The following is a 21721-nucleotide window of genomic DNA, read 5'->3' as shown; positions in this document are numbered from 1 at the left end:
TCCAATCAGTATAATCAAACACAGTTGGACTCAAATGAAGGTGTAGAACCATCTCAGGGATGATCAGCAGAAATGGACAGCACCTAAGTTAAATATATGAGTGTCACAGCAAAGGGTCTGAATACTTATGACCATGTGATATTTCAGTTTTTCTTTTTTAATAAATCTGCAAAAATGTCAAAAATTCTGTGTTTTTCTGTCAATATGGGGTGCTGTGTGTACATTAATGAGGAAAAAAGTGAACTTAAATGATTTTAGCATATGGCTGCAATATAACAAAGAGTGAAAAATTTAAGGGGGTCTGAATACTTTCCGCACCCACTGTATATCAGTATTGGCATATATATATATATATCAGACAAGAATAATCTAAAACTTACCGATATGTTTGAGGTCATTTACAGTTTGCTCCCTGGGGAGAAGGGACAACTTAAACTGTCCCACTCACACGTTTTGGTCACAGTCCTGTAATAATCAAACTTAAAGAAAATGTTTGTGTAAAAAATAAATAAACATGCATACATCATTATTTTTTTCAAATTCTCATATATTCTTAAATATGTTTCTCAAATGTATGTTTTCTTTAATTCAAATTTTCTTTCTCAAATATCAGTGATCAGGCTGTGTAACATACTATATTCTGCTTTTGGTTGATGTCACTGTTGCTGTTACTTTTGTTCTAAATTGCGTTTATTTACTGGTTTTGATAACTCAGAACCTGACCCGACTCTACCTGGACAAGGCGACATTGGTGTGGAATGGGAATGCAGTATCAGGTCAGGATGCTCTGGGCGAGTTTTTTGAGTCCTTGCCATCCAGTGAGTTCCAAGTTCACACACTGGATTGTCAGCCAGTTCACGGTCAGTGATAGATACTAAAAGCCTCGTATGAAAGCAAATATAATCAAGGTGTAAAAATATCTATGCAAATAAACATGAGATGTTGTCCTAGTGAAGGCGTGCTAATCTAACATCAGTCTACCCTTTGTTCATTCCCAGAACAAGCGACACAAGGCCAGACCACACTGCTCGTGGTGACTGGTGGGACAGTCAAGTTTGAAGGGAACAAACAGCGTTTCTTCAACCAGAACTTTCTCTTAACAGCTCAGGCTTCACCCAACAATGAGCAGCCTGGAAAAATTTAAGGGGGTCTGAATACTTTCCGCACCCACTGTATATCAGTATTGGCATATATATATATATATCAGACAAGAATAATCTAAAACTTACCGATATGTTTGAGGTCATTTACAGTTTGCTCCCTGGGGAGAAGGGACAACTTAAACTGTCCCACTCACACGTTTTGGTCACAGTCCTGTAATAATCAAACTTAAAGAAAATGTTTGTGTAAAAAATAAATAAACATGCATACATCATTATTTTTTTCAAATTCTCATATATTCTTAAATATGTTTCTCAAATGTATGTTTTCTTTAATTCAAATTTTCTTTCTCAAATATCAGTGATCAGGCTGTGTAACATACTATATTCTGCTTTTGGTTGATGTCACTGTTGCTGTTACTTTTGTTCTAAATTGCGTTTATTTACTGGTTTTGATAACTCAGAACCTGACCCGACTCTACCTGGACAAGGCGACATTGGTGTGGAATGGGAATGCAGTATCAGGTCAGGATGCTCTGGGCGAGTTTTTTGAGTCCTTGCCATCCAGTGAGTTCCAAGTTCACACACTGGATTGTCAGCCAGTTCACGGTCAGTGATAGATACTAAAAGCCTCGTATGAAAGCAAATATAATCAAGGTGTAAAAATATCTATGCAAATAAACATGAGATGTTGTCCTAGTGAAGGCGTGCTAATCTAACATCAGTCTACCCTTTGTTCATTCCCAGAACAAGCGACACAAGGCCAGACCACACTGCTCGTGGTGACTGGTGGGACAGTCAAGTTTGAAGGGAACAAACAGCGTTTCTTCAACCAGAACTTTCTCTTAACAGCTCAGGCTTCACCCAACAATGAGCAGCCTGTTTGGAAGATTGCCAGTGACTGTTTCCGATTTCAAGACTGGAATAGCTGAGGCTCTCCTCATCCATATTCTTTCTTCCCTCTGTAATGTATGAGCACTGTCGTAATAATCGTGTAAATAAACACACGGCTGGTTTATTTCTGTTTTTGTAATAAAATAAAAATGTCATACAACACTGAATATGAAAAGGTGTTTATTTTTGAAATGTTGAAGAGGCATATGGCCATAATAAATGGAGTAATAAATACAAATAGCCTAATGATGCAAGTCCATCAACATGACAGCACTGTGAAAAATACATAGAAAACACACTCCTATAATTTTGAAGTGAACAGACTTAACTGCTGATAACCTTTTGATACCAAATTATACATGAACCTGTTAACCGAGGTAAAATATGCACAGTATTACAGTATGCCAGAACTGACTACAGCTAAGCATTTTAGTAGTAAAGCATGCTCATGCTTTAATAAATAAGGTGCCGACAGGAATTTTGCCATAAGTGCTTTCTACGTAAGCTATCCACTATTTTACAGTTTTATATATTAAACATTTACTTATCTTCCTGAGTCATTAATGTTAGAACATTTTGGTCCTACCTTCTCAATAAATCAGCACAAAATAATAAATAAAACAACATTGGTCACAAAATAAAAGTGGATAAGCAGACATGAACTAAACAGCATGGTAGCTCTGTCATTTTTGTTACTAACACAACAACACATAGGTCATTATCTAGATGCCATTACTGCTCAAGTACACAGGTACTGCAGACTGAAGGCACAGTAAGATCAGTACTCCAGCCTTACAAGCCACATTACAAGTCTCTGCGATGAATAACAATTTCAGTCAATGCAACATCAATGCCTCAGGAATATATGGAGGACAGTGATATGCTTTAATCACCACAAAGTGCCAAAATACTGCGTTTTAGTGGAAGGCATTTAAGTGCTGTAATGGTCTCAGAACTGTCTCATGATATAAGAGTTTCTAATTCGGTTAATTCCTTTGACAATCAAAACTTCAATATGTATGAATAAGAAACAGCACATGTGGAACAACAGCTACATCTATCTACAGCTTCAACCTTTTTGTTCAAGACATTTCCATTTAGACATCTATGGTTCAAAAACAGCATCAAATGCAATAAAGAGTACAGGGATTATTTCTAAATCACAACAGTAGTTATGGTAATAAATGGAGACTCTTTAGTGAAACCGTTGAAGTTATTTACCCCCATACATTCTCTCTATGTCGTGGAGATAGTGGTTCTTTAGCTCTTTCCTCTTCAGCTTGAATGCATCTGTGACAAGACCTGTCTCGGGAGTCCACGGATCTGGACTCAAATGCACCTTCACTGGGACTTCAAATCGCTGGAGATTAACTATATGATTAAGAGTGGATAGGAAGAGAACTGTAATGCTATATACAGTACAATAAAACGAATAACTTCCTCTTTTCTACTAAAATACTGTTGCGCAACAAAAATACTGTTGCGCAACATACAGAATGAGCATATATGGGTGGCGATATGGACAAAATTAATAAGCACGCATGAACGTTAAGATAATAAAAAGACTTACTCTTGGCAGAGACCACCTTGATCTCCTTCAGAACCTCTCTCTCCATGTCTGGGTGAATGCAGATCTCCTGCCATGTTCCCACTATGCCTCTCTGTTTGGCCAGTTCAGTCAACTTTTTCTGGTTGGGAACCACAAAGCTGATCACATAGTTCTGGTCACTGCAGAAAGGTTAAGGTTACTGAGAAAACTGCATGCATGCTTAATGCTGAAAATTTGCATTTGAAACATTTAAATCTTAGGGCAGAGGCACATCAAACCATTGGCCATCATTGGGCTATTGGTGAGCCTATGTTGGGGCTTGTCCTTCCAGTGTGTACTTACCTGTTTGCATAAGCACATATGTTTTCTATGAGGGAGCAGTTTTTCAGAGCAGACTCAACTTTGCCGAGGGAAACATACTCCCCAGCCTGCAGTTTGACCAAGTCCTTCTTGCGGTCTAAATAAAAACATAAGAACAGTGCTCTGTTATCAAATGTAAACAGTTTGCATGTCAGCCGTTTCAACCACTATGACTGCAGATCAGGGCTATGAAATTAAGTATGAATGGTAAGCCTTTTACAAACACCAAGCTCATGTGTATCATCTGATAATCACTGGCCTGGTATAACTTGTTTTACCCACCTACTATTTGGAGACATCCATCTGGACAAATCTCTCCTACATCTCCAGTACAGAACCATCTCTGCCCATTTTCATCCACAAAAAAGTCCTGATCATTGTTTTCATACTTGTAGTAGCCCAGGGTTACATTGGGACCACCAATCAGGATTTCCCCACTTGGGTTTGGCTGGTCTTTGCTGGTGTATCCACCTGAGATATTGACAAATGAAGTAGTAAAATAACAAACGATTACTCTGCATTTAAAAATACTCCTCATTCTGCACTGTAAATGCATACCTTCAGCCCAGTCCCTGAGTCTTATCTCACAGCAAATGAGAGGAGCTCCAACACGGCCAGTACTGATGTCCGCAACTGTATAATAAGACACAATATCTTGATGACATTGCTCTTCAGTGCTCTCTTTACTCTGTCCTCCTACTCTACACTTCAAATCCTGTCTTACCCTCTGTGATGGTGCCTGCTCCACAGGTTTCAGTGAGGCCGTAGCCCTGACCCACTGGACAACAGAAACATACATTCATAAATCTCTGAGTGGCTGGGGACAGAGGGGCTCCTCCCGACAACATCATCCTCACTTGTCCACCCAAAAGTTTTTTCACTTTCTTGAACAGCAGGCTGCAAAGGCACATTGCTGGATGTTAAGATTTTAAAGCAGACCAACACAGTTGCATTTCTGATAGCACTGAAGGAGACGTAATGGTTACTTACGCATTGCAGAGTGGTGCGTCATAGCCCCTCTTGATTTGCTCTAGTTTATAATTGTAGCCCAGTGTAAACAGTGTCTTCTGAATGAAACCCATTTCCTGCACTTTGGTCATCACGTTCTTGTTGATGCGATCCATAATTTCCTTTTTTAGAAGAAGGCATATATGGTCAATTTATACATTTGATGACAAGCAGGTGTGGAAAACGTGCGTAAAACTGTGTGAATAGAGAGAGAGAGAAGAAAAACCAGAGACAAGTCATGAGTCATGATAGGAAAAGAATATAAGACAGAATTCTTACTGGCACAGCTGCCATCAGGGTGGGTCTGAGCACAGAGCAATCTCCTTTACTGCCTTTCTTAATCTTAGTGGACTAAAGGGAACAGGGGAAAAACTGCTGAAGGCACTGATTAAACAGCAACACCGATTAAACTGACAATGCAATAATGTGGACAAGTATTAGTATCCACACCCAGGTATGTTAACTAGAAACAGACTACCACACACAGTGACAGATAATAACGTAAGACCCGATGTTGATGTTGGGTATTACCTGGTCTGACAGCGTCTGGGGGGATGAGTAGCCAATCCGACAGCCATATGTAACACAGGAGATTTCAGCTGTCATTTCCAGAACATGAGCCAGGGGCAGATAGGCTATGTAAGTGTCACTAGGTCTACCAGAACACAGGGAGAGAAAATAAAGGTTAGGGCCTGGAGCCACTACATATTTTCTGTACCAATTTTCACACTGTTCATCTCTAAGGATGGTTCCTTAGTACAGTTTGTAATACAGTGTAGTATAGATAGAACAGTCACAAAAATGTACCATCCACATCATTACACCTCTAGATTGCTGGTAAATGTGAGTATTCTGCTGCTGGAAGCCTGACCCAGCAGAGACTTGTATGGAAAATTCTACTAGAGTACTCATTCTTCTGTTGCACTTTCTGAGTTTTTTTTTCCATTTTTCTCCCCATTAAAAGGTTTGTAAAGCACTTTGAGTCACATTTGTGAAGTCAAATATAATTTGACTTGACTTAGCTGGAATAGATCAAGTACTCTGGAGAGAGGTGCTTTTCATTCGGAGCAGTGAAGTTGGTGTAAGATGAGTCATGTCTGGAAACTGTGCACACTGTACAACACTAAATCATATACTGACCAATACATAAACTCACCCAAGTCCAGGGATGCGCTCACATTGTCCTGTCATTCCAGCAATTAGGTTACTGTGGACAATCAGGACTCCCTTAGGTCTCCCTGTAGAACCACTGGTATACATCACCATAGCCAGATCAGAGGGCTGGGGCTTCACAATTGGCCTCCCCACTGCGAGATAAACAAACAGTTATTGTCTAGTATTGTATATGTAAATTTTTTCACCTCAGAATTTGATACACAAAGCACAACCAAAGTGACTTTGAGAAATACACACTATTCTCAGGTAGCATGCCCAGCTCTCGTATGGCCTGCATGCTGTGGATGGAAAGTCCTGCTGGGTAGCCTTCTGCATTCACCTTCTTTTGGTCCACACAGATCACATGCTTCAGTTTTGGGATCTGTGGGAGCACATCCTGAACAGAAAAAAGGGGCAATGCTGTTATCAACAACAGGATGCCCAACCACATGATATCCTTCTACAAAACAGGATTTCTAGGTCAATTTCCACTGATATAAACCGTATAATGGGCAGCAGTGTGACCTACTAAAGAAACTATCCAGTGGAACTACTGGAAGACCCACAAATACTGTATGTTAGCAGAAGTTAGGAATTTTGCAGCTGTCTGACCACATTTGTTGTACCTAGTTAAAATAACTGCCATAATCAATTTACCTGTTAATAGCAAACCAGTTTAAAAATAAGTAATGGAGTGTGTCTTGTGCGGAACAAATACAGAAATTGAGTTCAGTCATTCATCAGCTAAAACAATTTACATGCCAAGTTAGTTCCCCCATACCAAGTTTAATGTTAACAGAATTTGTTCCAAATCATCATCGTACGTTAATTATTAAGGCAACTTATGCATGAAAAAGGCTTTACCCATGCTTCCCTTGTTCTCAGAAGAAACTGTTCTGATTCTGTGCTGTACGAGATGAACTCACTTTCAGTTTAGTCTCGAGCAGTTCCACACTAGTGACTAGATGTGTAACTCCAGTCTGATTCAGTCCAAACGCGATTGCCTCCTCTCCCAATGTGGCATAGAAAGTCACCACTGTTATGAATACAAAACATCCAGTGAGTGACAACATAATCAGCAGTTGTACAGTTTGAGCCACACTTTGTAACATAACATCTTGTACTGTAGTGTAAATACTGATATATACTTACATGGGAAATTGCGCCTGAAGCATGCCTGGGCAGTGATCATCCACTCTGCTCTGGTTTCACAAAATATTGCAATGGTGCTTTTAGGTTGCTGCCCGAGAGCTGCCAATCCACTGCCAAACTGACTGACAATAGAGTCCAGTTCATTGTAGGACAGCCATCTATACTTGCCCAGGATCAGCTAGAAGGAGAAAGAGTCAGCTGACTCACATTTGTGTCCTCACAATCACCCCACACCAAAACATACAATAATGGGAATCCTTACCTTTTTGAAAACTTTACCACTGGGCTGGATCTCATTTTCTTCACTCAGAACATCTCGGGTGCCGAGACAGTCTGCCTGTCCAAAGCGCTGCACAGCATGCTCAAAGAGTTTATCCAGCGTGTCCTTGCCTGGGAAGTCCTCCTTGGCCAGGCTATCAAAGTGGTCCACAGAGCGGTATGGTCCCTCAGCACAGCCTGATGTGGAACGGGCCTTTATCCGCTTGGACTGAGCGTTTCTTTGACCAGCACCGGTAATGTAGTACCAGGGCAGGAAGGAGAGGATTGAGTAAAGCCATACCACAAGATGGATTGGAAAGAGGAGGATAGATTGGAGTACTGAATCTGCCATGCTGTCCTCTGGAAGAGTGTGTGGCACATATGAAATAACTGTCATTATTCAAAGCACTTTACCAATTAAAGCCCCCCAAAAAGACCTGATTGCTTTTCATCCCAAATTTTCATCAAATTCCAACAGCTGTCTGGTGGCACACTGTTCACAAAAACAGAACTCTGACAAAACATGTAAGCTACCATCAGAGGAGGATCATGCTATGCTTTCTAAGAACTACACTCAATACCTAGTCTCACCTCCTTTGTGCTCTGCACCAAACGACCTTTGTCTGTCCATCCGCATTAAAGCTTATTTATATGTGTCAGCTCATCGCAGGGTGGGTTACATCCCTTTTAGTGTTTCACCTGTTTAGCCTTTCAACAATAAAGGGCAGGTTATCTGAGAGGTCATGGAGGGATGAAGCAGAACTGAGTCATTGCCCCTCTGACCAGACTGACCACAGCCCTCTGTGTTATGATGAAGAGGAGACTCATGCTGCTGACGGCCAATGATAGTACTTTTACTTCTCACCCAGCTCAGCAGTTGCTCAAAGTTCACTCTAAAAAAAAATCAGCTTGTTTACAATTTCAGAGTGGTGCAAGTGACAGACTTTTCCAACTGGATTTCAGCATCAAAATAAACAATCTCCCAGTGACAGAACCAATTGTAAACAGTAAAGTAATGCAACCACACATGCTATCAAATGGGCCCTACTTTCCTGTCACATAACAGATACAGAAAAACATGATTCCAACTGCATTTGACAGAAAAATACATTTCTTCTTGCGAGTTTCTTTAAAACTACCAGTATGTATCCACTCTGCAACATTATCTCAATTATAATAAATAAGGTATGAAATGTACTGACCCTCCCTGTCCTAAGGACATTACTTAACAGTGTGTGACTAACACTTCAGTGAATCATAGCTGTAATCTATGTCTCAAATGTCTATTTCATAAGGAACAAAAATCTGGCAATAGTCCAGAAGGAAAATAATGATGGTGATGGTTTGTTAGGTCTTTTACAGCATGGTGGATTTTTGTTAACAGAACCAAATAGTAATAAAGAAACCAGGTACCATTCTTATGCCTTTTGTTTTTTCTTTTTCTTTTTTTTTTTGCCTGTCATGCTTGAAAAACCTGTTCCATAACAATGGAGCAAGGCAAATATTCCGACACATCCACCTATTAATGAAAATGACATGATGTGATGTAATAACCTGATAATGGCGGTTGCGTATAGACGTAGTTAGAGCCGGTCGTCCAACCTTCTTCACACAGATACACATCACATATGAATGAAACACTTCAGTTTAAACAAAATCGCCTTTTGTGGGTGTATATAACTAATGTAGTCCGCATAATTACAATTAAATATCAGAAATGCTCAAATTCGGCGTAGACATGGGTCGTTACAAGACTTCATGTTCAAAAACGTTTATAAACCATAAAAAGCTATACTGAAAATGAAACCAACAGATTAAGAATTTACCAGAATTGGGTGTGATATATGATGAGAATCAAACTTAATTATTGGCGGTTATCTGACGATGGTGATGAGCGTGATGGCCGGCGAAATGATGACACAAAAGCCGCCACATGCTGCTGGTACAGCTATCATTAAGCAAGCGTCGGCAGGTTGATTAACGTTATCTGCTAAGAATTTAGCTAAAACCTTTTCAATACTTCCCACAAAAATAAACCCAAACAGAAATTTACAAACGGATAGAGGCAGTAATGAAATTACAGCAACCAGAGTGATACCCTGGGTAATGAGCAGGCTTGAGGATTCTTACCTTCAGTGGTCGTGCCTCGATCAACCAGAAATGACCGAAAGTTACCTCTTCTCGGGACCTACAAACCCGGAACTATACGTCATCTGATTCATGCTACATCCTGTAACATCATCAGTGCCGCCTCTGTTCTTAGATGTGATTCAAGTTGACTGTTTATAAGTACATTCTTTCACGTCTGTATAGTCTACTTGTTCACTGATCTTATTTACTTTCTTTTTGTCATTTACGGGTACGGAAAGTATTCAGACCCCCCTTAAATTTTTCACTCTTTGTTATATTGCAGCCATATGCTAAAATCATTGTAAGTTCATTTTTTTCCTCATTAATGTACACACAGCACCCCATATTGACAGAAAAACACAGAATTTGACATTTTTGCTGATTTATTAAAAAAGAAAAACTGAAATATCACATGGTCATAAGTATTCAGACCCTTTGCTGTGACACTCGTATATTTAACTTAGGTGCTGTCCATTTCTTGTGATCATCCCTGAGATGGTTCTACATCTTCATTTGAGTCCAGCTGTGTTTGATTATACTGATTGGATGTGATTAGGAAAGCCACACACCTGTCTATATAAGACCCTACAGCTCACAGTGCATGTCAGAGCAAATGAGAATCATGAGGTCAAAGGAACTGCCTGAAGAGCTCAGAGACAGAATTGTGGCAAGGCACAGATCTGGCCAAGGTTACAAAAAACATTTCTGCTGCACTTAAGGTTCCTAAGAGCACAATGGCCTCCATAATCCTTAAGGCTCCGTCGTGTGGCACCCTAGACACTAAATTCACTTTGCTGCAGAAGAACACTGATATTTATAACTATATTTTACGTGCAGGATCCATTCCTTACAAGAACATTAAAGATCCCTATATACAGTCATGCACTGTCAAAGACATTCGAACTGACGTGGACTTTACTGTAATAACAACATCAAAATGGGCATCAAATGTATTGTGTGTCGTGCTCATATTAACTGTAGGGCGTATAAATGTCGTTGTCGCCCTCAAGTGGTTGAGTAATAGAAGTAACTTCTTCACAGAAAGCCAGGGAGGAACTGAAAGTGCATGCTCAAATAGCAAAGTTTAAATGATTACTGAAAATCTATTTTGCCGAGTAAGCAAACTTTTTGGCAACCGTCAGTGAAAACTGATGCAGAATTAACGCAACACGTGTTAATCTTCCGACCCATTTGTGTCCACTGTGTAAAAACTATTTTGCTACATCTGTTCAGACAGGATCTAGACAGCTTTGTATCATTTGGAGTTTATTTCTTTTTATTTATTCCGCAAACGTCTAATTCAACAAAACCAATGTACAATAATTAGACATCCCACAAGAGTTAGGGGATAACACCATAGCCTATAATGTTCAAACATAATATAAATATGAAACGGATAAACATATACGACATAGAGGTAAGTGATAAAACAAATATGACCATCGCCACAGAAAAAAGAGGACATAAGACAGGACATAACACTTATTGATGATGAAGTCAAACAGAACTCTTCAGTAGCTGTGATAAGCTCTGCGTGAGAAACGTGCACACGTCCACGCGTTGAAACCCCTGTGGGTGGCGCTGTCGAGTTGGCAGCAGGCACGAGATGGAGGTGCGCGTGTTTTGCGGCCCACAGAAGCCCTGTTGACTACACTGAAACTCGTTATGCCATGGTCATTCAGCGGATGGATCTCAGATCTGTGTCAGTGTGTTAGAGCTGCAAGATTTGGTTAATCAAGAACTGGAAATGTATGTGCAACCTTTTCGATATTTATGATACAGTGAGTAGGCCTAATTGTTTTAGTCACGGCTTTGGGGTCAAAATTCTGGTTTCAGCTTATCAAATGGAATGTATGCCTGTCATACATGATATTACATTGTACAAGGCTATATTTTGTGATTTGAACTACTGATCAGTCATAACAAGACATCAGAAAAAAAATAGAACAGGCATTTACAAAAGATGATTAATGTAGGAAATAATATTAACATTTATTTTTAACTAACTTGCTATTTGTAGCCCCGTAGCTTTATTTTCTGTGCTGACATTTGATAGTTTTCTACAGGTTTTTGTCTTATTCTTTTTGTTCTGTGGTGTGATCGGTCAATCATTGAGCTGTTCTGGTTACTTCTCTTCAAAATCAGTACCAGATAATCAACTGAATATTTTCTTATTCCATTATTATCACCGCCCCCACAGGCTGTGTTTTACATGAAAACATTTGCACTGAATTAGCCGTTGCGCCACGTGTCTGCACAAAAACATCACGAGTTCCTGATACAAATACAACACATGGTCGCATTGGGGAGGTACTTGTAGCGACGGACATCTCGGGGTCAACTACTCCGAGCTTGTTTGAAATCTCGCTTGCATAACTCTTCCTTGGGTAGCTATTATAGGCATACTGCTCTGACCTTTAAAGTTTTAAACTATTTGTCCCTAACGTCATATAAGGTTGTGAGCAAACGTCATACTGCGAGCGTGAGAGCTTTTAAAGCCACTCGTCCCACTCCACCTCCAGCTGCTACACAGGAGACAGCATGTCGACCAGTACCAACCAAGTTAAAAGTTGCCCTATCCCCACCAGGGTGCTTACCCTGAAGGACTGGTCCCAGCTCCCCGACTGTTACAGCCAGACGCCAGGTGGGACCCTCTTCTCCACCACGCCGGGAGGTAAGAACCGTCGAACACGCAACTTTTCGAGTACAGCATTTTCTTTCGAGGTAATCCACTCTTTCACATTTAATTTTTTCCCCATAGACGTTCACACAGAGCCTGCCATAACCAGTAGGCTCGCTCCTATTTATATAACTATAAGGTTCCTGAGCACGTGCGAATTCTAACAGTGAGCTCAATATTCAGCTCTCGCGAGAAGCTGCAAAGGTATATACACAGCCATTATACAGCTGATAAACGTAGGCTGATTATAAATTTAAACTGTTAAAACGTAAACAAATTTTAACCAAAAGTAAAATAGGAAATTGTTGTGTAGTTGCACAGTTGGTTACATTTTGTCAACAAGGTTGTTGACTTTCAACAACCTGAAAAGTTTTTGCGAGTCAGTGAAATCAGAAAGAACTTTCTGACCATAAGGAGTAGTAGTAGTAGTAGCAGCAGTAGTAGCTTTTAGTATTACTTATGGTCAAGGCACAAATAAATAACACAGACATGTTGTTATTGCCGGTATAACAAAAGCAAATATTTCAGTCACTAGTGTTAGTCAGAGCTGCCTAACTCGTGACTTGTGATGTGAAGAGGGTGTACATGTTCAGCTGCCATAACAGCAAAGTGATTGGCCTCAGTCATGGTGGAGAGGTTGCCCTAGCCCTGCTTCAGTACAGGAACAGGGAACATTCTGTACAAGTATACAGGGAGAGGGAGGAGAAATGTCTAATGCATGGGGAGTATGAGCAATTTTTTTTCAGCTTATGAAGTTGCAACACCAAGTTTTGACTTGTGTTCTACTTCATGTGGAACACATTGCACTCTACTGGGGTCAACATATGTTGCTAGACTGACCTCTTTTGCATGCATTGCTGACACTATAGTTTGCATTCCAGTCCCCTCTCTGTACCCCAGGTCTCCCCCCTATGCTTTACCTCCCTTTGTCCAGGATGAACTGTTCACTGCTCAGTTATTACATAACATGTTTTTCTTTGTAGAGAGGGTGAACTGATGGGTCCAAACTCTGGTATAAAATAACATGAGCAGCAGGCCACTCCTTCACTTATCTCAGCATGCTATTTATTGACATCAGTTTTTTTTTCTTTTTGGAATTTGCCCAAGTCAAAATAGTGGCAGACATAAGATGTGCCCTGTAGAATTCAGCTGTGGCTGCAGGGTTTGTGTTTTGCTTTAAGCCACCGCTGTGAGAAAACCTGGAAAAAAGCCATCCTTGGATACAGTACCTAAGCATGTTGTAACTGTGATGAATGTAAATGTTAAACCCAGTCAGAGAAGGAAACTTGTGGCTTTGATCTCAAGGGATCTTGCTTCTATTTTTTTGTGCTCTGATTTCCTAGAAGTTATTGCAGTAGCAGCCTTGATCCCTCCTCTCTGCACACATGCAGAGCCCCCACTTTCCTTCTCAAATCTTCTCTGGTAATGAAACTTGATCCTCCTGGATAGGGATAATGAAAATTAAACCTCCAGATGTGCACCTTAGTGCTTTAGTACTAATGAGACTACCATTTAATCCTGTGAAATTCCAGTCTTTGGTCTCTTGCATTTATCTTTTAGAGCATTTACTTTTATATGTCAAATGAGATTTGTTTACATCAGGTCAAACCCCAGATTTTGTTTTTCTCACTTGTAAACACAGGTACCCGGATCATCTATGACAGGAAGTTTCTATTGGATTGTCGAAACTCCCCTCTTGCCCGAACCCCCCCATGCTGTCTGCCCCAGATCCCAGGGGTAACAGTACCTGCCACACACTCCATGGGAAAATTGCAGGATGTCAAAGAGGAGGCAGAAGAGGAAGAGAAGGACATCGCAGGTAAATATTACCAATGTGTAGTTGTCGTGTCTGCTCTAGACTAGATTTATAGTGTGGAATAATGTTGCAGGTAAACATGTATACTAGGGGATGTCCCGATTAGCTTCCTTTAATATTAAGTATCTGTTGATACTTCTGTTCTGATCCGATACTTATATTTACCTACAGTAAATTTTCAATAAATATCTGACATATTGAAATTAATCTGGCACACTGCATTTTTCAGGAGCTTCTTGATTCAAATACTGGATCGGGTCCTGGTTCCAAAATATTAAGTTTAGATTCTTAAATTATTGATATGAGTAAAATAATAACTGGGACCTGGACAACACACTCTCAGAACTACATATTGATTACTAGGGCTGCCCCTATGAGTCATATAGTCGAGTTATTGGTCGTGAAACCTGTCAGTCGACTGAGACTCTTCTAGTCGTGCTTTTGTTTTTATATTATTATAATTTTTATCAGCTAGTATGCATTACAATAGAAGGTAGCCACAGCCCCTTTTAGTTTGTTGTCCTCTGCTCCTCATTTTGGTGTGCCAAGCAGCACTTTGCTCAATACTTTCCCCTGTGGTCACGGGGTGGGGTGACACCGTCTGATGCATGGATGTACATTAAGGTCAGATCGATTTAGCAAATTGGAGAACAGGGAGAAAAGGACAACAAAACTCACTAGCCACATAAAACTAATAAAAACTGCACATGGTAACACTTTATATTAAGGATACAAATCATATGCTTAAATAATGTTTAACTAATGCATGAGTCATGATGATTTCCTGCATGAATTACTGCAAAATGTATATTGAATTCTTGTTATTCACAAATGATCTAGTCAGTGCGGTTTTCTGTGATTAGTTCACACTTAATATATCGTCAATCAAGAAACATTTCACATTTACTTCTTGCATGTCATTGATGTGCTACCAAATTAACCACATTGTAGATCATGCATTAAATTATTGAGTTATCATTAGTTAAATATTACTTATTTGTACCCTTATTGTAAAGTGTTACCCTGTGCACACTATAAAAAGGAATGACCATGTTCAGGATAGCTCATGTGTTTTCAAATGTTTTTACTTGATGTTTTTCTCTGTTTTGGTAGAGTTATGGTTGGAACTACTGAGCTCTCATTGTTTTGGTGGATTCTGTGGCGTTTTACACGTAGCTCTGAAAAAATAGACTTGTAGGTAAAAATAGACTTCTGGTTGTGGCTATGTGCCAGCCGACACACGAGCAGTGCAGACAGCTGGAGTGAGTAATATAGCAGCTTGTTGGTTGTGAGTCTGCTCAAATACAGGACTGCAGTTCTATGAACCAGAATTGGATCGGCTCCATTCTGGCCAATACCAATCCTGTCAAAAATCCCTGGATCAGCACAGATACCAATACTTTGTATCAGATTGGGACATCCCTAATACGTACAGACATCTGTTCCACTTCATATCAAAAACGGAATTATCACAACGGGTAAATTAGTCTATACATGTCCTCTGTCATGCTTTCTATAGTTAGCGAAATTAAAACATCCCCTACAATGTAGCCTTATCTAATAACATTAATTTTCTTGTGCATAGAATGGTTTTTCCAGCTTCGTGTGGTGGTCTCTTGAACCTGCTACCCCTTTGTCCTTTGTCCTTGCCATGACTCCTCATTTTACTTTGTCATTCAGCATGTGGGTGCAGCATGTGTTGCTGCAGTGCCATGCCTGTGTTCTGGCAGCACGACACTTGCGCTGAATTTAGCACCTTTAAAACTGGGCCAGTAGCTTATTGCTCAACAGACACTATATGTTGCATAATGTATATGCTACACTTCTGTGGGATTAGGACAGATATGAAGAATTAACATATATACGGCTGTAATGGATGTCCTGTACTTTTAAGAACCTTCTCTGAAGAATATTACGACGGTTTAAAGTTGACTTTGTTTTGGCAGTGATCCTCTTATGGAGCTTTTCATGTCGGTAGGACCAAAGGTTTGGACTCATGAGCAAGTACAGGCAGCTATTCATTATTAAGCTAAATACATCCAACCATCTCCCTTGTCTGGTTTGGTAAACACACAGGACATGTTTGTATGCATCTGTGTGAACTACACCCTTTGAGCCAAGTGTGTGTGTTTTCTCCTCCTCCTTCTTTCCTTGCACGTTCTGATTATATTGATAAGGGTTTTAGTTTGTCCCCTTCTCTGAAGTCTGTTAAGGTGTGGTCATGCTTGGTGCACAAACACAAATGTTGCCAGCTGGCTTCAGAATGCATTCAGACCCCTTTGCAATACATCTTATTGTGTTGTTGTTTGCTTATCAATCTACACTCAAAGCAAAAACAAAAACAAAAATAAAAAAAAAATTCACAAATATATTAAAAGTCAAACTGGAATCCCTCATGCCTTTGTGTGACACTGAATTGTGATCAGGTTCATCCAGCTTGCTTTATTTATCTTTAGGAGGTTTTCCGCTAGAGGACTGTACTGAAATGTATCGAGCCGATTAACACTCTTCACGGGTAGTGTGTTTCCACTAAACTCGACCTACTTTGGAAGTAAGGTTTGGGAGCTACATTTCAGCACCCTTCAGGAATTAGGCGACAGTACGGTGGGTAGAGCAGTCGTCTCCCAACCGGAGGGTTGGAGGTTTGAATCTCGGTGCAGTCCACATGTCAAAGTGTCCTTGGGCAAAACACTAAACCCCCCTCGTTGCCCCCGATGGTTAGAGCCGTCAGTTGAGTTGGTGCTGCAGATGGCTGCCTCGGTTCTGTACCAGAAACAAATTCCTTGTGTGTAACATACTTGGCCAACAAACGTGATTATCCTTAGTACTAAAATCAAGTACCGGGGGTGCGTGAGCAGTTGCTGGAGATTGGTTAAATGTCCATCACACCTCAAGCATTAGTATTACAAACACTGTGTGTAAACACACATCTAACTGTGTGTGTGAGAGAGGAGCAGCCCCTCCCTTCTTTAAACAGATCAACGGAGAGAAAATGTTGTGGAAAAACAAAGCAGTCAAGCAGCAAGCAGCAAGTCCATGTCAACCTCAGAGGTTATGTTTGGTGATAGTTAAGGGAAGTGCTACGTCTACAGCTTGTTAGGGTCCTGTAGTGGAAAGGCAGCTTTTGTAGAACTTGACTGCAGTCCACCTTTTGATAAATTTACTTTTTTTTTTTTTTAAGTCTAGAAAGACGTGTGTGTGTGTGTGTGTGTGTGTGTGTGTGTGTGTGTGGACGTGTTTTTCCTGCTACGTGGGGACTTCTTCCTGACTCCATACCAACTCATCAGGACCCATTTCACGGTGGGGATCTAAATTGCGGTCCCCATGGGCAAGAAATTGAATTTTAGGGTGGCAACATGGTTTAGGGTTAGGATGAGGCAAGTAGTGGTTCTGGTTAAGGTTAGGGTTAGTCTACAGGAAATGCATGTAAGTCATTGTAAAGTCCCCATGGACTATGAAACAAAGTGTGTGTGTGTGTGTGTGTGTGTGTGTGTGTGTATGTATGTGTGTGTGTGTAAGGTAAGAAAACCTGCAGAGTGTATGTGACATAAGACCGGGGTCATAGTTCACTTTTCAGCATGAAAATGTCCTGTAGCCAAGGCTTAAACTGAAGAACTGGAGATAACAGTTGAGATTCCTACCATCCAGTCTGAAGGAGCATGACAAGATCTGCCTGGAAGAATGAGATAAACTGCCCAAATCCAGGTGTGCAAAACCCAAGCAGAGACGTAACAAGAAGACTGGAAGCTGTAATTGATGCCAAAGGAGACTTTCAAGTGCTGATTTCAGCTCTGAACACTTGCACAAGAGCTTTCGGTTCTTGAGTTTTCATAAATTTGTAAATATTTTCTGTCATGTCTTGGTGAGTGTAGCTTGATGGGGGGAAAAGGCATTTTTATCAATTTCAAATTAAATCTAGAGCACTGTACAAAAAAGTGAAGGGGTCTGAATATCTTCTTTTAATCTCTTTCTTCTGTTCCTTTTCAACAGATGACAACCAGTTCGAGATGGACATCTGAGCTCCAGTATTACCTCCTGTGGAGAGTTATCCATTAAAACGCCTTGCAGGGTCATTAATGACCATAATGCATTACATATAAAGCTTTTTTTCACTTTTTTAAACAAAAAGCTTTGGTGAGTAACCAAACTGAGAAAAGTTAAACCGTTGGGTGTTTTTGACCCCAAAAAAAGAGCGTACAGCAAAGAAATGGTATTAAATGGGTTGTTTGTTGCTCACTCACCTAAGAACTGCAGCAAGATGGAAAAATCTGTTTTGATTTCACTTTTTTTTATCTTTTGTAAATAAGAAAATAGTACTATGTTGCCAATTTTTTAGGTTGGTGGGATATACGATGATTACATTAAGATGTGTAAATTAGGGTTTTTCACTGCAGGCATCAGTTTTGTTTTGTTGTATTTTTCCCACCAGAAAGGAAAGCTAACTTTCGTTGTGATAGGCATACAAATGTCTCCTAATACTGGGGGTTTGTGCCTACTGAAATTCAATCCAACTCGTACTGTTTAGTATGAAATGAAATATGGATAATTTCAAATAAAGGCCAATGAAAATGTCAACAATTGTATTTTTTTTTTCTTCATAAACATATATCATTCTGTTTTGAGGACTTTTTTTGAGTGGTGTAATTCTTTGTATAGATAATTATTTTCCCTAAACAATTTTGCCTTAATCTTATCAACTGAGATTTTAGGAGTTTCAACTGAATTTGATGTGCCAGTGATGTCACCCACTCTGTGCTCCCCATTCAAATGAAGGATAGACTGAGAAATATCCAAAATCACCATAAAATGTAAACTGTGATAATTCAGCGGCTATTTTGGGGACAAGGTCAGAGAGGTCAGATTGAGATGGTTTGGACACAAGCACACCCAGTGTACAACACCAAGCATGAATGTCCTTGAAGAGCTGAACATTTTAACAGCTGAAAGTATTCTGAGCTAGAATTTCCCCATTCATTTGAATGGTGCAAATCTTTCAAAATAAAGCTACATATTTCAAAAGTATGAAGTTTAGAAACATTCTGAATAGAAGCATGAATGTCCTTGGAGAGATGAACATTTTGATTGTTGAATGGTTTTTCTAGCTGAAAGTATGCTACAGTTAGTAAGTGCTGATAAACAGATGGAAGAAATCAGAATAATAAAGATTTGGATAACAGTAGTGTGGATTCTGCTGACTCATCATCCACACAATTAATATAGGCTGTAGGCTGATTTCATTTAGAATAAACCTATAGCTTTGCCCCGCCAAGCCTATTTTCATAATGTGTCGAAGCCTCTATACACCAGTAGTCCCACACCTGCGATCCTCTGAGGACTGTTTTATTTAACCAAACAGGCCTATTCAGTTTTACTATCATGACAGAATCCATCAAGGCAAACACCACTGGCCAACATGGAAAAAGCTAATGTTGCAACTGCAAATCTATTTTTAATGAAAAAGAATGACTGAAACAAGTAACTTACTAGAGTCCAACAGAGCGGTGAACAGCAGCCTGTTTGTGGTCAGACAATGTGGACATCGTCTCGTCCCAGCTGCCCACAGCTTTAGATTGTGAACCAGAAACTCAGCAGAGAGGACATCTGAATCATGCCGAGTTTGAAAATGAATTCCTTGATCTAGACTGTGTAGATTCATGACTGGATTAAATAAAACCCATAAAATCACACTTGATATTAAGGTTGCATCCTGGTGTCTGGGCTCTTTGGGGCAGTATTCACTCAGTGGTACAGGCTGTTCACTTAGTGTTCAGAAGCAGAGACATCCTGTCCTTTAATATAAAAGAATCATCTGTTTTCTGGAAATACTATTATCAGCTGTTCAAGATTAGCTTTATGCGCCTGTACCTTCAACTAAAGGGGTTTCCCTGCCCTTGCAGTTACATAACAACCAGCATACCGGCACGAGCAAAACAAACACGGCCTGATTATCGGTGGCGGGATAGGAAGTGGGTCAATGGGTGTTCCGGCAGACCAATCATCCAACCATCAATAAGGGCCGTGCGGAGTGGGCGGGGCCGCACACTTTTTTGAACTGTGAGATCGAGGGGCGCAGTTGTTTGAATCCGCCCGCGCATCAGGTAAGTCTCTGTCAGTCACTGTAATTTGGTTGGTGCTTGACTCAAATACCTTGGTTTGGCGCCAAGAAGTTAGCAAACGCATTCAGAGGCAAAAACAGAGTAGTGGTTTAGCGTTCAAGCCAGCGTTAAAAACGCATATTTTTAAACAAGCTTTTAATGTTTAGCGTGTTCACTGTTTTTCGCCAGCTTTAATAATTTACTGTCTAACTAGTTTTAATATTGTGACGATTCATGTCAGCCATTGGGGGGTGTGGTGGCAGCTGCATGATGCAGAGGTGCATCATGGGAGTTCAGTAAATAGAGAGAGCAGTTATAAAATTATAGTTAAAGTGTTCTTATGTGTTACCCCATTGTTGTTATGTGTTAGTGTTGCTGACTTATGCTGGTGTGTTATCTGACGATGTTTTACTAAGTTAATTGCTGTGCTGTGTTTTGGACCGTTCGTTTGGCTTGTATGTGTGAGACTGACCCTGGGGGAAGTGCCATTGTTCAGGGGTTCTAAATAAATGACAGAGAAAGCAGTGTTGCATTGTGGTCATTGTAAAAGGACACGCCTAGGCGATATCCAGAGTCGTGTGGTGTATGGGGCCTGGAATAATCGCTAACCAAGATCAGCATAGGTGCTAGCGCCCTGCTAGCTAGTTTAGCTGTACCAGTGTAGCTAGTCTCTCTCCGCCCAGAAGTCCTGCACTGGGTCCATGGGGCAGCAGGAGCTGGTCACTATGGGAACTCCAAGACGGTGAGGCGGCTTAGGAGGAGGTTCTATTGGCCTGGCTGCCGGCAGGATGCGGAGCTCCATGTGCACTGCTGCGACAGTTGCACTGCACACAAAGGACCCAGCCAACGTTCCCAGGGGCCCCTGCAGCAGTACTTGGTCAGGACACCTATGGAAAGGGCCGGGGTGGGCATCCTGGGGCCCTTCCCCATCACAGAGACTGGAAACCGCTATGTCCTTGTAGCAATGGACTACTTTACCAAATGGCCAGAGGCATATGCGGTGCCTGACCAGAGTGCCACCATGGCAGCCAAGTATCTGGTAGAGGAGATGTTTGCCCGGTTTGGGGTCCCCAGTGAGCTCCAAAGTGACCAGGGGCGGAACTTCGCGAGCCGGCTGTTTCAGGAGGTGTGTCAAAGGCTAGGAGTAAGAAAAACCAGAACCACTCCACTCCACCCCCAGAGCGACGGACTGGTGGAACGGTTTAACCGAACCCTGGCCACCCAGCTTGCTATCCTGACCAGCTGCCATCAAAGGGACTGGGACCAACATTTGCCCCTGGCCCTGTGGTCATACCGGACAGCTGTACAGGTGTCCAGCCAGTGCACCCCAGCTATGCTGATGTTTGGATGGGAGCTCTGGACACCCGTGGACCTTGTGTTTGGGCCAGCCCCTGAGCCAGAAATCGAAGGAGGCCCAGAGTTGGAGTACTTGAGGCGACTTAAGGAGCGGATTAAGGTGGTGCATGAGCTAGCGATAAGGGCTCAGGAAGAGGCTGGGGCTAGGCAGAAAAGAGCCCATGACAC

At 40.9% G+C, this 21721-nt stretch overlaps 3 protein-coding genes across 5 annotated transcripts in view; 2 read left to right on the top strand and 1 right to left on the bottom strand.

Moving 5' to 3' along the window:
• The window catches only part of LOC109955254 (NTF2-related export protein 2-like), a 4354-nt gene extending 2193 nt beyond the window's left edge, over positions 1-2161 (top strand). Inside the window, exons 3-5 of the mRNA XM_020591225.1 lie at positions 716-860; positions 999-1108; positions 1958-2161. Of these exons, the coding sequence (XP_020446881.1) occupies positions 716-860; positions 999-1108; positions 1958-2032 (330 nt within the window). The 3' untranslated portion in view covers positions 2033-2161. The remainder of the gene's footprint in view (positions 1-715; positions 861-998; positions 1109-1957) is intronic.
• acsl4a (acyl-CoA synthetase long chain family member 4a) lies at positions 2162-9685 on the bottom strand. 3 transcript variants are annotated; one of them, XM_020591033.1, is made up of 16 exons: positions 9303-9583; positions 9031-9081; positions 7481-7836; positions 7219-7396; positions 6993-7102; positions 6325-6463; positions 6068-6218; positions 5443-5566; positions 5191-5262; positions 4894-5033; positions 4628-4800; positions 4462-4536; positions 4186-4374; positions 3886-4000; positions 3565-3722; positions 2162-3365 (listed from the first exon to the last, which is right to left on the bottom strand). In XM_020591033.1, the coding sequence occupies exons 3-16, from the start codon at positions 7826-7828 to the stop codon at positions 3208-3210; spliced, it is 2130 nt and encodes a 709-aa protein (XP_020446689.1). In that variant the 5' UTR covers positions 7829-7836; positions 9031-9081; positions 9303-9583; the 3' UTR covers positions 2162-3207. The 3 variants fall into 3 exon arrangements, with proteins under 3 accessions (XP_020446689.1, XP_020446679.1, XP_020446697.1); XM_020591023.1 differs by lacking the exons at positions 9031-9081; positions 9303-9583 and adding an exon at positions 9607-9685; XM_020591041.1 differs by lacking the exon at positions 9031-9081.
• Positions 9686-11879: 2194 nt separating this feature from the next.
• On the top strand, positions 11880-18677 carry eif4ebp3l (eukaryotic translation initiation factor 4E binding protein 3, like). The gene is made up of 3 exons (XM_020595911.1): positions 11880-12280; positions 13929-14105; positions 18093-18677. Exons 1-3 carry the CDS (start codon positions 12148-12150, stop codon positions 18119-18121), a joined length of 339 nt encoding a protein of 112 aa, XP_020451567.1. The 5' UTR covers positions 11880-12147; the 3' UTR covers positions 18122-18677.
• The last annotated feature ends 3044 nt before the right edge of the window (positions 18678-21721 follow it).

This window comes from Monopterus albus, unplaced genomic scaffold (genome assembly GCF_001952655.1).
Source record: "Monopterus albus unplaced genomic scaffold, M_albus_1.0 scaffold2.1, whole genome shotgun sequence".
Classification (NCBI taxonomy): Eukaryota; Metazoa; Chordata; class Actinopteri; order Synbranchiformes; family Synbranchidae; genus Monopterus; species Monopterus albus.
The sequence above is the reverse complement of the archived record's forward strand: the minus strand, read 5'-3'. Positions and strand labels throughout refer to the sequence as shown.

What these genes read in the sequence shown, in the direction of transcription:
- acsl4a (XM_020591023.1), bottom strand. Translation starts at nt 7,828, where the DNA reads ATGGCAGATTCAGTACTCCAATCTATCCTCCTCTTTCCAATCCATCTT. An exon ending in GTGGTAAAGTTTTCAAAAAG is followed by an intron (nt 7,397 to 7,480) that starts GTAAGGATTCCC and finishes TTCTCCTTCTAG; the next exon opens with CTGATCCTGGGCAAGTATAG. An exon ending in ACTCAGGGACTGGGCTGAAG is followed by an intron (nt 4,375 to 4,461) that starts GTATGCATTTAC and finishes TCAATATCTCAG; the next exon opens with GTGGATACACCAGCAAAGAC.
- eif4ebp3l (XM_020595911.1), top strand. Translation starts at nt 12,148, where the DNA reads ATGTCGACCAGTACCAACCAAGTTAAAAGTTGCCCTATCCCCACCAGG. An exon ending in CTTCTCCACCACGCCGGGAG is followed by an intron (nt 12,281 to 13,928) that starts GTAAGAACCGTC and finishes TTGTAAACACAG; the next exon opens with GTACCCGGATCATCTATGAC. An exon ending in GGAAGAGAAGGACATCGCAG is followed by an intron (nt 14,106 to 18,092) that starts GTAAATATTACC and finishes CCTTTTCAACAG; the next exon opens with ATGACAACCAGTTCGAGATG.